The 13,414-nt window shown below is 54.5% G+C and overlaps 5 protein-coding genes across 5 annotated transcripts; 4 read left to right on the forward strand and 1 right to left on the reverse strand.

Annotated features, from left to right (window-relative positions):
• Nucleotides 1-805: 805 nt before the first annotated feature.
• POSPLADRAFT_1047551 (hypothetical protein) lies at nt 806-2,266 on the forward strand (the record flags this gene model as incomplete). The annotated part of the gene is made up of 8 exons (XM_024479316.1): nt 806-993; nt 1,052-1,146; nt 1,205-1,286; nt 1,341-1,513; nt 1,567-1,604; nt 1,654-1,798; nt 1,853-2,160; nt 2,222-2,266. 8 exons carry the CDS (start codon nt 806-808, stop codon nt 2,264-2,266), a joined length of 1,074 nt encoding a protein of 357 aa, XP_024338130.1.
• Nucleotides 2,267-2,802: 536 nt separating this feature from the next.
• On the forward strand, nt 2,803-3,707 carry POSPLADRAFT_1146638 (hypothetical protein; the record flags this gene model as incomplete). Its single annotated transcript, XM_024485960.1, has 4 exons — nt 2,803-3,090; nt 3,162-3,389; nt 3,450-3,519; nt 3,577-3,707. 4 exons carry the CDS (start codon nt 2,803-2,805, stop codon nt 3,705-3,707), a joined length of 717 nt encoding a protein of 238 aa, XP_024338131.1.
• A 1,233-nt stretch (nt 3,708-4,940) lies between these two features.
• On the forward strand, nt 4,941-6,797 carry POSPLADRAFT_1171012 (hypothetical protein). Its single transcript, XM_024488114.1, has 8 exons — nt 4,941-5,316; nt 5,368-5,462; nt 5,517-5,598; nt 5,650-5,822; nt 5,873-5,910; nt 5,968-6,109; nt 6,166-6,517; nt 6,575-6,797. Exons 1-8 carry the CDS (start codon nt 5,021-5,023, stop codon nt 6,597-6,599), a joined length of 1,203 nt encoding a protein of 400 aa, XP_024338132.1. The 5' UTR covers nt 4,941-5,020; the 3' UTR covers nt 6,600-6,797.
• A 324-nt stretch (nt 6,798-7,121) lies between these two features.
• On the reverse strand, nt 7,122-8,901 carry POSPLADRAFT_1047553 (hypothetical protein; the record flags this gene model as incomplete). Its single annotated transcript, XM_024479317.1, has 7 exons — nt 7,122-7,174; nt 7,450-7,503; nt 7,528-7,747; nt 8,090-8,177; nt 8,200-8,399; nt 8,506-8,528; nt 8,670-8,901. 7 exons carry the CDS (start codon nt 8,899-8,901, stop codon nt 7,122-7,124), a joined length of 870 nt encoding a protein of 289 aa, XP_024338133.1.
• An 830-nt stretch (nt 8,902-9,731) lies between these two features.
• On the forward strand, nt 9,732-10,592 carry POSPLADRAFT_1146187 (hypothetical protein; the record flags this gene model as incomplete). The annotated part of the gene is made up of 4 exons (XM_024485895.1): nt 9,732-9,980; nt 10,039-10,269; nt 10,337-10,406; nt 10,462-10,592. Coding segments are annotated over 4 exons (681 nt in total), but the record flags the coding sequence as incomplete, so codon positions are not given.
• Nucleotides 10,593-13,414: the final 2,822 nt, after the last annotated feature.

The following is a 13,414-nucleotide window of genomic DNA, read 5'->3' on the forward strand; positions in this document are numbered from 1 at the left end:
TAAGCTTTCTGAATCGCTGCAGCAGTTCGTTCGCTGGGCATGAAGAAGGGCTGAAAGTCGTATACACGAGTACCTGATCCAAGATTGTTCACGCCAATGTGTCGTGCTGTCTCGGTAAGCTCTTCTCAGATTGCAGTCTGCAGTGACACGTATCAAGACACTTTCACCAAACAAAGTCTGCAAGCTTCCCCATCGTGAATGTTGGACTTTACATAGATGGAAGTGATCCTTGCGTATCGAGCCTGACTCTGCTTACTAAGCGGACAATTCCATCAGAGGCATTGCCCGCTCCGGTGTTGTCCTCTCCTCATCGTGCTGTAACGTGTCCCCCGCTCTCAGATGTTGTGTGCCTCGACCCATACTCTGCAATTCAGAGGGCAAGCACAGTGGAATCTTCTCTCGGGTAGCGCAGAGATTGTCCCTGACGAACCATGCGTACCAGCCACAAATACATCTGTGGGGATGTGGATCCGGGCGCTGTCTATGTTAAACTCCTGGACTGATTCGTTGCGTTGACCTGAAGCACAACCTCTGTGGGTAGAACCACGCGGTATCGATCACACCACTGGCATTGCTTGCTTCCCATGTCGGCCGTCCTCCCGCGTGAGTCTTCTATATGTAGTGGGCTCGCCAGCACCCCTACACGCGCCCTGTCCCCACTCCCAGGCCTCGGTACCAGACGTAGCTAGTCACCATGCTCGGGTCCTTCGCCGCCAGCGTCTTCCTCTCAGTCGTCTCGGCGACCTTCGTGGATGGCATCACTACCGTCTCGCTTGACCCCGTCCAGGGCAGGACCGGTGCGTATATGGAGGGCGCTGCACACGCAGGCCGCGCACGCGCAGCGGCCTTCAAGAATAGAGCAGCTAGTGGGCCCACCACCATCCCTGCGACCAATCTCGCGTATGTGCAGTACACAGCGTCGATCGGAGTTGGCTCCCCCGCGACCTACTACAACCTCGTGGTGGACACGGGTAGTTCGAACACGTTTGTTGGGTAATTACCTTACACCTCGTGTGATCGCGACGCAGTGCTGAGCGCGCGACCTACGAAGCACCGGCAAGAAGTACGTGCGCACGAAGACGAGCATTCCGACGAACCAGGAAGTGAATGTCACGTATGGCACGGGCTTCTTCTCTGGATACGAATGTGCGCATGCTGTCATCTGCGATATCTTGCGCAGTATGACAATTGAGAATCCGTGCAGACATTGATCAAGTCACGATTGCACCCGACTTGGTTATCAAGGGCCAGTCCATTGGCGACGCCCTCGAATACGCTGATTTTGAGTATGGTTGTCCTTGATGCATGATGCTGGCTCGTTGAACGTTGGTCCTTTGCAGGGGTGTAGACGGGATCATCGGCGTCGGTCCTGTGGATCTGACGTTGGGCACGCTCTATCCAGATGAGAATGCTGAGATCCCCACAGTAATGAACAACGCATTACAGCAAGGCCTCATTCCAGAGCAGGTCCTTGGCGTGTCCTTTGCCCCGGCCGACACTTATAGTGACACTAGTAGGCCGTACGCCTTCTGTCTATCGACCTGACACTCACCTTGTGACTGTCAGACGGCGTGCTTACCTTCGGTGGGATCGACTCATCTCTGGTGCGCGTGCAACTCTCGTACCTCCGTAGTCAACTGACTCTCTTCGCAGTACATCGGCGAGATCACATACACACCGGTCACCACGACGTACCCCTCCAACTACTACTGGGGCGTGAACGTGACTGGAGCAAGCTATGGCGCCACGCCAGTAATCCCCGACTCGTATGCCGGCATCGTAGACACTGGGACAACGTGTACGCCTTACTGATCCTCCGGGTCGTGTCTCTGTCCACTCACGCGTACTGCAGTGATCTACATCGCCGACAACTGGTACCAGACATACCAGGACTCGATCCCCGGGGCGTACTACGACGAGAATTTCGGCATGATTGTCATCCCGCCGGCGTCCGTCCCGCTGCTACAGCCGTTCACGTTCTACATCGGCCGCAGCGCATTCACGCTCGACGCTACGGCGCAGCTGCTCCCCACAGACCAGAACGCGGCGTGGGGCGGCGCGTCGGGAGTGCAGTACGGGTACATCGGGCCGATCGGCGCGGACAGCGGGACGGGCTTGGACTTTATTATCGGACAGAAGTTCATGGAGCGGTTCTATGCGGTGGGTGCTGCGGCTTGGCTTCAGTGCCGTGAACGGGGCCGGACGCTAATAGAGTCTGTAGGTGTTTGATACGGCAAACGAGCGTGTCGGATTCGCGTATACGTGAGTACACAATCGTAGTCTCAGCGATGGCTTGTCTAACATACTTCCGCAGCGATCACACGCTCTCATAGGGAAGAGCCTGGCAGGAAATATCGGTGTGGCATGTCGGTTTCACTGGGACACAGCCTGCGAGTAGACGCTTCGTGCTATACGACTGTACGATGTGGGTCAAGTTTCAAGGCGACTGTTATTCAACTGCGAAAATCGTAGATACGAGGTTGCTTGCAGCAGTCGGAATGTTTCGAGTATCTTCTTGACTCCTTCTCTATTTAGGAGGTCTGCATGGGAATATGACAACAGTGTCTTCTTCTTGACATGGTTATTTTGGCCTCATGAGAACATTTGAACGATATAGGGGATCGCGTTAGCTTCCCCGCCGCCGAGCTTACTCCGCATTCTACGAGCTCCGCTGTGTGACTGCAGCGGACGGAAGGACAATGGGACTACATGTTGTGTGGACTCAGTCGAGAAGCTGACCCATTACTGCTAAATGGCATCTGCTACTTGGCTAGTCACCGGGTTAGTCGCGTGCTCTGTGTGATGGCACCTACGAGGGAAGCTGATCCCCATGTCTCCAGGACCTCCCGTGGACTTGGACTCGAACTTGTGAGACAGTTAGCTAGATCCCCTACGAATCGTGTCATTGCTGCCTGCCGCAACTCCGACCGCGCGACCGCGCTGCACTCACTTACGAGCGGGGCGAAGGGCGATCTACATGTTCTGGAGCTGGACGTCGGCGACCCCGCGTCGATCCGGGACTCGGTCAAGACTGTCGAACACATCCTCGGGGACAGCGGCCTGGACTACCTCTACAACAATGCCGGCGTTGTGCGTGTCACCACCGCTGCGTTGTCGAACGCTCGGGGATCGCTGATGACGTTGACCGTTTGTGGTCGCAGAACGCCAAGATCGACGACGCGTTCGGCTTGGATTGTGGAGACTTTATGAAGGCGCTCGAGATCAACGTCGCGGCGCCTGCGCTCCTGGCCCAGGCGTACCTCCCGCTGATCGAGAAGAGTCAGCGCAAGGTCATCGTCAACGTCTCGAGTCGATATGGGAGTGTCTCTCTGGATCGTGGCCCGACATGGCCCGTGTACAGCATCACAAAAAGTGCGCTCAACATGCTGGTGTGTGTGCTCACGGTCCGGGTGGCAGAGCGATGCGCTGTTGACCATGGGTCGTGTCAGACATATAAGCAAGCCAAAGCAAGACCCGACTTGATCGTAATATCGCTTGCGCCGGGGTGGGTGAAGACGGGTGAGCCGTGGTCCGTCTGATCGATATGGGGATTCGCAGCTGATCGGCGACTGGCAGACATGGGAGGTCCCAACGCCGCACTTGAGCCCCATCAAAGCGTTGAGGACCAGCTGAGAATTGTTACGGGCTTGACACCGCAAGACTCTGGAAAGTTCTTCAACCATACTGGAGAGGTTTATCCGTACTAGGTCCTAGTCATGTCTTCAGAGTTCCTCGTTCGCGTCTTGTTTTGACACATAGCGTGCAGTTGTGCATCCGCTTCTGGCATCAAGCCAGTGTTGTTGCATCTCCGCCAGAACAACATATTTGATTGATTGATGATCGCTCAAAGGAGGTCCTCGAAACAGGCCCTGGTCAACACCCTGATTGACATTCGTAATACCGGCGTGCAAAGTTGCCATTGTTGCGTCGGGAGACAGAGCAGAGTTGACTCTCGATCGGTCTTTACGAGAAGAATGCAAGTTCTGTCGAGGAGCTTTGGATTTCTTGTTGCATTGATGAGATCCATAACAACGGTTCTCCGGACATGATCATTATGCCGGATCATTTTGATCAAACTTGCAACAGCCACAGATCTACAGGCCCGCAGCCACAGACCGGTAGCCGGTAGCAGGTTCGATGATGTTCGGGAACCACGGCAGATACAGCAGAACACATGAATTTGTATGTACTTTACTACCCACTGTACAGCGCACTCATAATGTCTATCCCATAACTACAATGCCCATGTACAGAGTGTGGGAATCATCGCCCACATTCTTGTGTGACCACCATCATATCATTTGAGTGCATATAATTGTTCTATCCGATACTTCTACATCAAAGGCAGCAGCTGGTGCACGCACTTGGTACAAGATGTGCAGTATGCTTTTGATGAGGAAAACACCGTGCACTACATACATGGATCATTCATATTCCGAATTCGCAGTGGACGTGGAGGACTGTGGCTCGCGCGTCGGCCCAAGGTGGCGTGGGAATTCACGCTCGTTGAGATGACATCCATCTTCTATAATGACGGAATATAGCAGTAGAAACCCATGAGAGTTGCAGTATTGTTATGAGGCTACAGAATGTATGTAAAAATGAGCAGGACTGAGAGTGAGCAGTATTTTAGATAGGGCGGTGGCTACCCTGTGGATGCTGGGGCTGCGGATCATCGGCCGGAGAGATCAGTCACTTGAAGTGGCCGCGCCTACCGCTGTAAATACGCCATAAGATTATCGCAGCTGTTTGTCTGACTATTGAAAATCTCCGGTTGCTTCTCATGAATTTTTTCCAACTTCAATTGGACGCAAGGCGATGAAGCTACCCGGGGGTGCTGTGTCGATCAAACATGATCTCGGGTCGCTGTGTTACCAGTGCTTCCCGAGGCGGTTGATTTGATTCCCGAGCAGCATATAAGCAGACTGCTTTGCCGTTGGGTTCTTCGTCTGCTCAAGTGCCATTTACGATCCTCATCGCTCTGTCCACGACCATTCATACTCTCGCTCGCACTGTTGTCATGCTCAGGTGCCTCACTCTCTCTGCTGTGCTCGCGGCTGTCTCTCTTTCTGCTGTCAATGCGACGACTATCGACCTCAAACCCATCAATGGCAAGACTGGTGCTTACATGAAGGGGGCTGCGGACGCCCACCGCGCACGCGCTGCGATCCTCAAGCGGAACGCAGGGTCTAATGACATCTCCATACCCGCCACGAACCTGGAGTATATGCAGTACACCGCTTCAATTGGAGTGGGGAACCCGCCTACGTACTATGAGCTTGTCATTGACACTGGTAGCTCAAACACCTTCGTTGGGTACGTGTATTCTGCAATCAGCTAGTCTTCTCTGTGTGAACCTGTCATCAGAACTGGGAAACCATATGTTCGCACGAATACCAGTATCTCGACTGGTCAGCCTGTGAACGTGACCTACGGCACGGGCTTCTTCTCTGGTTACGAGTGTACGTACTTGTCTCAAAGTATCGACCGTCGAGACTGAACGTGCCTTCGCGTAGTTTACGACCAGGTCACGATTGCGCCCGACTTCGTGATCACAAACCAGTCCATAGGCAACGCCATCAACTCCTCCTCCTTTGAGTAAGTAATTTTGACAGGATGTTCAGGATGCGAGCTGAGACAAAACTATAGAGGTGTGGATGGCATCATCGGCGTCGGTCCGGTCGACCTGACGCAATTCACCCTCGCGACCGAGCCGAATGCGACGATCCCGACGGTTTTGGACAACGCTCTGGCGCAAGGGCTGATCTCCCAGCAGGTTCTGGGAGTCTCCTTTGCGCCGGCGGACTCGAACAGCTCGATTAGTGAGTCCCCTGCTCGTCTCGTCACAATGGGCCTTAACTTTGCGCATCAGATGGCAAGCTGACCTTTGGTGGCGCGGACGACGAATTGGTGGGTCTAGCGTGGTCTAATGCAACTCGGATCTAGCTGACCTGTCGTGCTCGCTAGTACTTTGGTGACATCGCGTACACTCCGATCACAAGCACCTTCCCGGCGAGTTTGTACTGGGGTGTCAACGTGTCTGCGACGTACGGATTGCAGACAATCATCCCTGACTCATACGCCGGTATCGTGGACACTGGAACGACTTGTATGCAAATTCGCTTCATTCTTATACACTATTACTGGCGCTGACGATTCGTCCAGTGATCTACATCGCAGACGACTGGTATCAATCCTACCTAGATGCGATTCCGGGGTCGTATTACGACTCGAACACCACCGGCCTCACCGTCATCCCACACGATCAAGCGGACTTCCTCGCGCCGTTCACCGTCATGGTCGCCGGACAGCCACTCATTCTCGATGCTGCGGCACAGCTGCTTCCGAAGGACCAGAACGAGGTTTGGGGTGGCGAAAAGCACCTGCGCTACGGTTACATTGGTCCCATGGGCTCCGACAGTGGCAAGGGGCTCGATTTCATCATCGGGCAGAAGTTCATGGAGCGCTTCTACGCCGTGTTCGACCAAGCGAACAGCCGTGTCGGCTTCGCTTACACGTACGTCTCTTTCCCTTGCTGCATACTTGAATGTCTGAGTGCTAATTCCCATCACAGCAACCACACATTCAGCTTGCCCTAGGCCGTCCTGCCTTCGTCCCGTTCCGGAGGACTATTTCCTAAGCCACTTGAGCAGACCGGTTATCTGCATGCTGGGCGATTTTGCTGTGTCATTCGCTTTGGCCACGTTCATTTATATAGCTTGTGACCTGTCGTCCTGGCTGCCATCGCAGATAGTACTTACCCACTCCCAAATCTATACAGTACATTTGGACCATTACCTCATGCTTGGTGCAGAGAAAACGATTAGCCCGTGATGGATGTCAAGTCCGGCACGTCATCGCGGCTTGCAAACACGACTGGCGTCAAGAAGTCAGCAGCTGTCCGTTACAGCGTAGGCTCTTGTTATCGTCTATCGTCAATGTGGCCTTTCATACGAGATGTTGGGCGCGCTCGCTGTTTGAAAAAATTGCCGCTCTTCAGTGTCGACCTCGCATCTTGAATCCCCTTTGCATGGCATGATTAGTCTTGTAATCGTCTGTGATTGCGTGCATCGTGCGAGACCGAGGTGCACTGCGAACGATATTAAAAGAGTTTCTATTGCTCAATAAATCTTCCCAGGAGTACCAACTCGGCGAGCAGCCCAGACTCCAAAGCCTGTGGTAACGTATGTGCTCTGCCTATCAATAACATACTTTAACAGTCACTCTCCATACAGCTCGTCCAATCATACCATGGTAAATGATGCAAAAGCTTGCACGGCCTACTCCCATGCTACATAGGTCGTGACAAGAGGCGGGCGAAAATGCAATGTGCCACACCCAGGGCCGCGCGCATTGAGAGGACCCCCGAATACTGGGGGGCTATCCCCGATCGCAATCTCGCGCGCCTGGGTGGAGGACTGCTAGCTACTGCTCACCTGAAATACTCACCGCATGCCATGCTCTTCCCCGCTGCTGCCCTCCGCCGTGGCCTTTCAACCTCTTCTGTGCGCGCACATGGCGACTCACTGGTGAGCCCAGTGTCTTGTACAGGTGCTTGCATATGAGGTGTAGATTGGAGCTCGTCCACATGCGTTTTGCCCACCAGCCATATAACGATATACCTGCTTACCGGCCGGGCGTACTGCTCGCCGCTGTATGAACTTGCACCATCATCATTCACGTCTAACGATGACGGGGTTGCAGGTGGCGCAAGCTTCCCCAGACGTGCGAGCACGACGTAACATTGCTGTATCAATCGTGCGAGCGAATAGAACGAAAGGTGTATCCCGAGTCGGCTGCGTCGCTCTGAGAGAGAGAGATAAGAGTCAGGAATGAGACGTGTAGGCGATCCACTTCCTTAAGGTTTATGACGCCGCGGACTGAGCAACCAGCCATTGGTGGCGGAAGAAGGTCGGCCATTGTATACCTGCGCGGATAAACAGGGCTCTGCGAAGCACACTAGTATACATCGAGGACAATGCGCAGGCTTACTCGAAGAATGCAATGACTGCACTCCTCCTAGATGCAACCTCTCGGACGACACACTCCTTGCTCACATGCCGAGATCACGCGTGGCATATCAGTGAACTTTGCCTTCGTGCTCGCCATGCACCACCACACCGCCCGTCCCGACACCCGCGTCGGCATCTTCGACCTTGGCGTCTTCGGTCTTGCCACTGCCGATGGGCCGCACCTCACACCAAGTCCGTCCTCGCACTCCCCTGCGCCTGCACGATCGCCCGCGCTGAGGCTTCCGCAGTCGGCGCGCTCGTCCCCCTGGTGAACCATGGCCTGCCATGCATGTTCATGGGCTTCCTCCTCCCCCGCGCCCGGCGCCCTGCAGCAGCGCCGACACGCCCGTCGTCTGGAGCAGTGACTCCGGCCTCAACGTCCTTGTGCTGGGCGTGCCGCCTAGCACGGACGATGTGCCGCCCTCACGCTCGGCCAGCTCGTCACCGTTGACGGTCCCCACCCCGCTCGCTTCTAGCGCCTATGTCGGCGCACCACTGACACGTCCCTCCCCGCGGCTGCAAGCGCCGTCATCGTGTCCACCCCTCAGGAAGTCGCACTGGTCGACGTGCGCAAGGGCGTTGCCACATTCCAGAAGTTGACTATGCCCGTGCAACCGCTCTTCCTTCTCCCTCTAACTGTCCCGCCTCACCGCTGACCGCTGCCTGCTGCCTGTAGATCACCGGCCTCCTGCTGAACCAGGTGCACTTCATCGGCCTGACGTGTACGACGCCACACGCTGTTCGGTCCGCCTGAGGCATTCCGCGCGCCTGTGCTTAGCGAGCTCCTGCTCGTCCACGGCGTGAGCGAAAATGGCCGCAGCGTGCCGTGCGCGCTGCTGGGCGACTCGGAGGCGGGGGCGGGTGGCGCGCTGGAGTGGCGCGACGCCATGTGCGCGGTCTCCGAGCAAGTGTGGCGTACTCTGAAGTGAACGCCGTGGACTCAAACACCGCAAATTCAAGCACAGCGGACTCGGGGTGTTTGCGCGGGAGACCGACGGGGACAAGCCTGACCCTTGCAGCCCTGCAGGATCACTGCGGGGTCTATAGGTAGGGCGGCACATGATCTAGGAAGTCGCGGCGTATATCATGCAGTTTTGTGCGCCAATTGATGGCTTCCCGACCTCACTAGGCCCGGCAAGGTATCTTCAAAGCCACAATCCATCAAAGAAGTCTGTTGTTTGCAGGGCCTGCCTATCCCCGCCCAAAGTCCGCTCAAGCACACATTGAGTTCAATAGGTCTAATCATATGGAACCAGCTGTCAACTCGTGAGTGGCCTATCTGTATACCTTGCTCGTATATCTTGGTGAATTGATCGCAATGAATTCATAATACTTGCGGTGTGGATATTCACTCAACAACCTTCTTCCGCCCTGACCGATCGGGACAATATCCACATGTTCCCCCGAGATTTACAGCCGCTCTTGAATTGCATTTACGCTTAACGGAGTCGGTTTGTAAGCCGCATGCAGTTTGCTAACGCTTATCAAGTATGGACGCTTATCAAGTACTCGGAGAAGTCTATACTGACGTGTGTGCTCTGCCGGCGGCATGGGGCTCCGATTGATACAAAACACACAGAGAAACTTTACAGTCGACCCCTCAATACTCACTCTACACCTGCTACACCATGTCTACCTCCACCTGGCTTATTACGGGGTAAGCTGTGGCCATTCGCGATTCGAGCCCATACGAGAATCTGATTACTCTCTCGTTGTAGCTCTTCACGTGGACTCGGCCTCGAGATCGTGAGGCAGCTGATCAGGTCTCCCGCCAACCTCGTCATTGCGACGTGTCGCAATCCTGCCAATGCCACTGCGCTGCAGGCGCTTAAGAGCGATGCGAAAGGGCCGCTTCACATCATTCCGCTGGACGTTAGCGACCCCAACTCCATCAGGAGCTCGGTCAAGACGGTCGGAGATATCCTTGGTGAACAAGGGCTCGACTATCTCTACAACAACGCTGGGATCGTAAGTGATATCGACGAGATGTACCTTGAGGCATTGCAGAGATTGACTGAACTTGTAGACCCCGGGTCCCGAGGCTGCTTTCGACTTTGAGTACTCCGCCTTGCTTGAAACGCTGCAGGTCAATATAGCGGCGCCTGCGCTGATATCGCAGGTGTACCTTCCTCTCGTTGAGAAGAGCAACCGCAAGGTTATCGTTAATGTCTCGAGCGCGCTCGGCAGCCTCGCGCTCAATACTTGGGGGTCTGTGCAATCTGTGTACAGTGTCACTAAGGCCGGGCTTAACATGCTGGTAAGTATGGTTCATCCGGGTCGATTTTGCCTCACATGCCGGACAACATCTGACTGGTCTTGGATAGACGAAAAAGCAGGCAAATGCCAAGCCTGATCTCATCGTGATCACAGTATCTCCCGGGTGGACCAAGACAGGTAAGTGCACCCTCATTGATTCTGCATGGACCCGGTCGCTGAAGCCGTTCCGCAGACATGGGAGGGTCCAATGCGACGCTTGAGCCATATGAGAGTGTAGAAGGGCAGCTCAAGCTTGTGAAGGGTTTGACGCTGCAGGATTCGGGCAAGTTCTTCGATCAAACTGGCGGGATCCTACCGTGGTAAGGTAAAGCGTGGCTGCCGACATGTACATGTACGATCGGCCAATTAAGTGATATTTAGATAGCAGCGGTAATTTGTCGTGATGGATTTTGTGGTACGACAGATTGAAGACCGGCAGTCAGATTAGGTTTGGAAGTTCGGAGATGGTTGTGGATGCATGCACTGCATGCAGGGATTGATCTTTTCGTCCAAGAGATTGATGGGTTGTGGGGATGACTCGAAGGTCGAAGTCATCATCGGACATGACAAGATCGGATGGGTTGCGGGTCTCAAGGATCACAGGGTGGGTCGACTCTAAGCTTCCTGGTATATAACATGCTGAGAGCATATGTGCAGCACTTCGCGGGGAACCGGGCTAGAGCTTGTGAAGCAGCTGGTAGCGTCGTCAGATAATTTGGTCGTCGCGGCCTGCCGCAATCCAGACAAGGCAACAGCCCTGCAATCCCTCCGCAACGATGCCAAGGCAAGTCTGCACATCCTCCCACTCGAGGTCGCCGATCCGGAGGCCGTTCGTGCGTCGGTGAAGAGTGTTCAAGGCATCCTAGGCAATGAAGGCCTCGACTATCTGTACAACAACGCAGGCATCGTCAGTACAGCTGCTAGCATCATCTCCGCGGACGTCTGACTGCGTTCCGAACCAGAACCCAGGGATAGACGACGCATTCGAATTCGACCACGCCAGCTTCCTAAAGACACTCGAGACGAACGTCGCAGCTCCCGCGCTCATCTCACAGGTGTATCTTCCGCTGCTAGAGAAAGGCCGCCGCAAGGTCATCGTGAACGTGACAAGCGGACTGGCCGGATTCGCGCTCCAGTCGAAGGTCCAACATGCAGGCAATTTCAGCCGGTACATCATCAGCAAGACGGCGCTGAACATGCTGGTGAGTCGTCTTACTCGAGCTTGTCTGCGGCGGCGAGCACGCGCTGATGCACCACGACAGACGTACAAGCAGGCAAGGGCGCGGCCTGACATCATCGCCATTGTGCTCGCACCGGGATGGACGAAGACTGGTCAGCGGTAGATGGCCACTCGCAACATCAGACTATGCGTGGCACTCACCGTGTTCTCCCTTTGCAGACTTGGGTGGCGAGAGGGCGCCGGTGGAGGTGCACGAGAGCGTGACTGCACAGATCAAGATTGTGACGGGGTTGACGCTCAGCGATTCCGGAAAGTAGCCAGCTCCAGACAGTCACATTGGACCCCTCCCGAGAAGGGTCCCCTACCTGGGATTCACTAATTTGCAGCATGTCTCACCTGCGGGCTCTCCGTGAGCTCGAAATCACATACCGTGGTGGACTTCTTTCTCGAGGTCACATGCGTTACCCGAACGAGTCGTCGGACAAGGATAGGGATAGCACCTGTATCCCTGCTGTGAGAGAGCTGCGTCTTATGATCTCTGACATACCCATCTCGGTGATTGTGAAGGCGTTTCCAAACGTCCGTGCACTCACAGTCCAAGGAAGCCCTCGCAATCCAGCAGTGACCCCACAGCTGCAGGCGGTACACTGGCGACGTCTCGACTACCTCGAGGGCGAACCCGTGTATTTCCGACACTGGACCTTCAAATGTTCGGTTCATCGGATCTCATTCGCGCCGCTATCGATCCTTGGCCTTCCTGACCGCGAATATCCCACGCTCACCGGTTCGACAGGTTTCAACGACATCGCCGAAACGCTGCGTATCGCCGAGGAAACCCGCCCGATGGCAATCGACTTCTCGATTATGGGCGGCCCAGGCGACCTGATAGACATCTTCTGGAAGAGATTGATCGCTGCTGCACCGAAATTGCGATGCCTGGAGTTTGAGTTGTGCACATTCAGTGACATGGCGGACTCCTTGGACAAGATTGCTGAGCGTGTGGTGAGCGAGTACTGAGTTAGGATGATGTGCGTGTGTTGAGACATGACTTTTTCATGTATCACAGAAATCGGTGTCTTCCGTCCTGACATCAATTTCCACCCTGAAGTACGTGGGGATTTGCGCTAACACACACCTCACACACTGGCAATCTCTTGGCGCTGCGCGTGCAAAAGCGCCTGGCGTCGACCTTGACGAAGAGACATCGCAAGAGGTCTCTCGTGAGATTGCTTCTCTGATCGTCAAGAGAATACCCTCGCTACACTTGGTCGCGTTCGGCTTTGGTAAGAGGTCTGAAAAGAGCAGCCGACACTTACTCCCTTTCGATGGACGCCTCTGGTGGTGGAGAGCTGTCGGTCACGCAGAGAAACGCTGTGTTAGACCCATTAGTAGTTACGACTTGGGTCTAATTTTGAGAAACAGGATGATGATAGTAGGTGACTCTGACGATCGCAAATACGCTTACTAGGTATATGTTATGGAGTACCTGACCCTCGACCTACCGATCGTGCGTTATTTAAGGCTCCATGTGCCGGACTTGTAAATTATTAAGACTGCAAACAATGAGGGCTGCAATGTGTATGATGAGATTCGCAAGGGGTAGGACTTGAATAGCTGCTAGCAATACTTTGTAGCATGACCCACCAGCAGAATCCGCAGAAAGGCGCCAGTCAGGCGTAGTCTGCCCAATCGGGCATTTTATTACCGATGAGTCAGCGGAAAATTCGAACGTTGACCAAGCAGTCCGCATTTAGGCATAGAGGATAGTCTACTGCGATCCGAGCTGGTACTTATAACCATCACAGTTATACCTTTGGCACGATGTCTGGATGCATTTGCCAGACGGAAGTACGGAAGTACGGAAACGGGTGACTTCGATAATGACCAGGAGGGAATACATATCCGGGGAGTTAATAACGGCTATATTTTGGTTAAGTCTAGGTAAGCTCCAAAAGGGGCCGGATAT

The sequence above is a fragment of the Postia placenta genome (assembly GCF_002117355.1).
Source record: "Postia placenta MAD-698-R-SB12 unplaced genomic scaffold POSPLAscaffold_9, whole genome shotgun sequence".
Taxonomy (NCBI): Eukaryota; Fungi; Basidiomycota; class Agaricomycetes; order Polyporales; family Adustoporiaceae; genus Rhodonia; species Rhodonia placenta.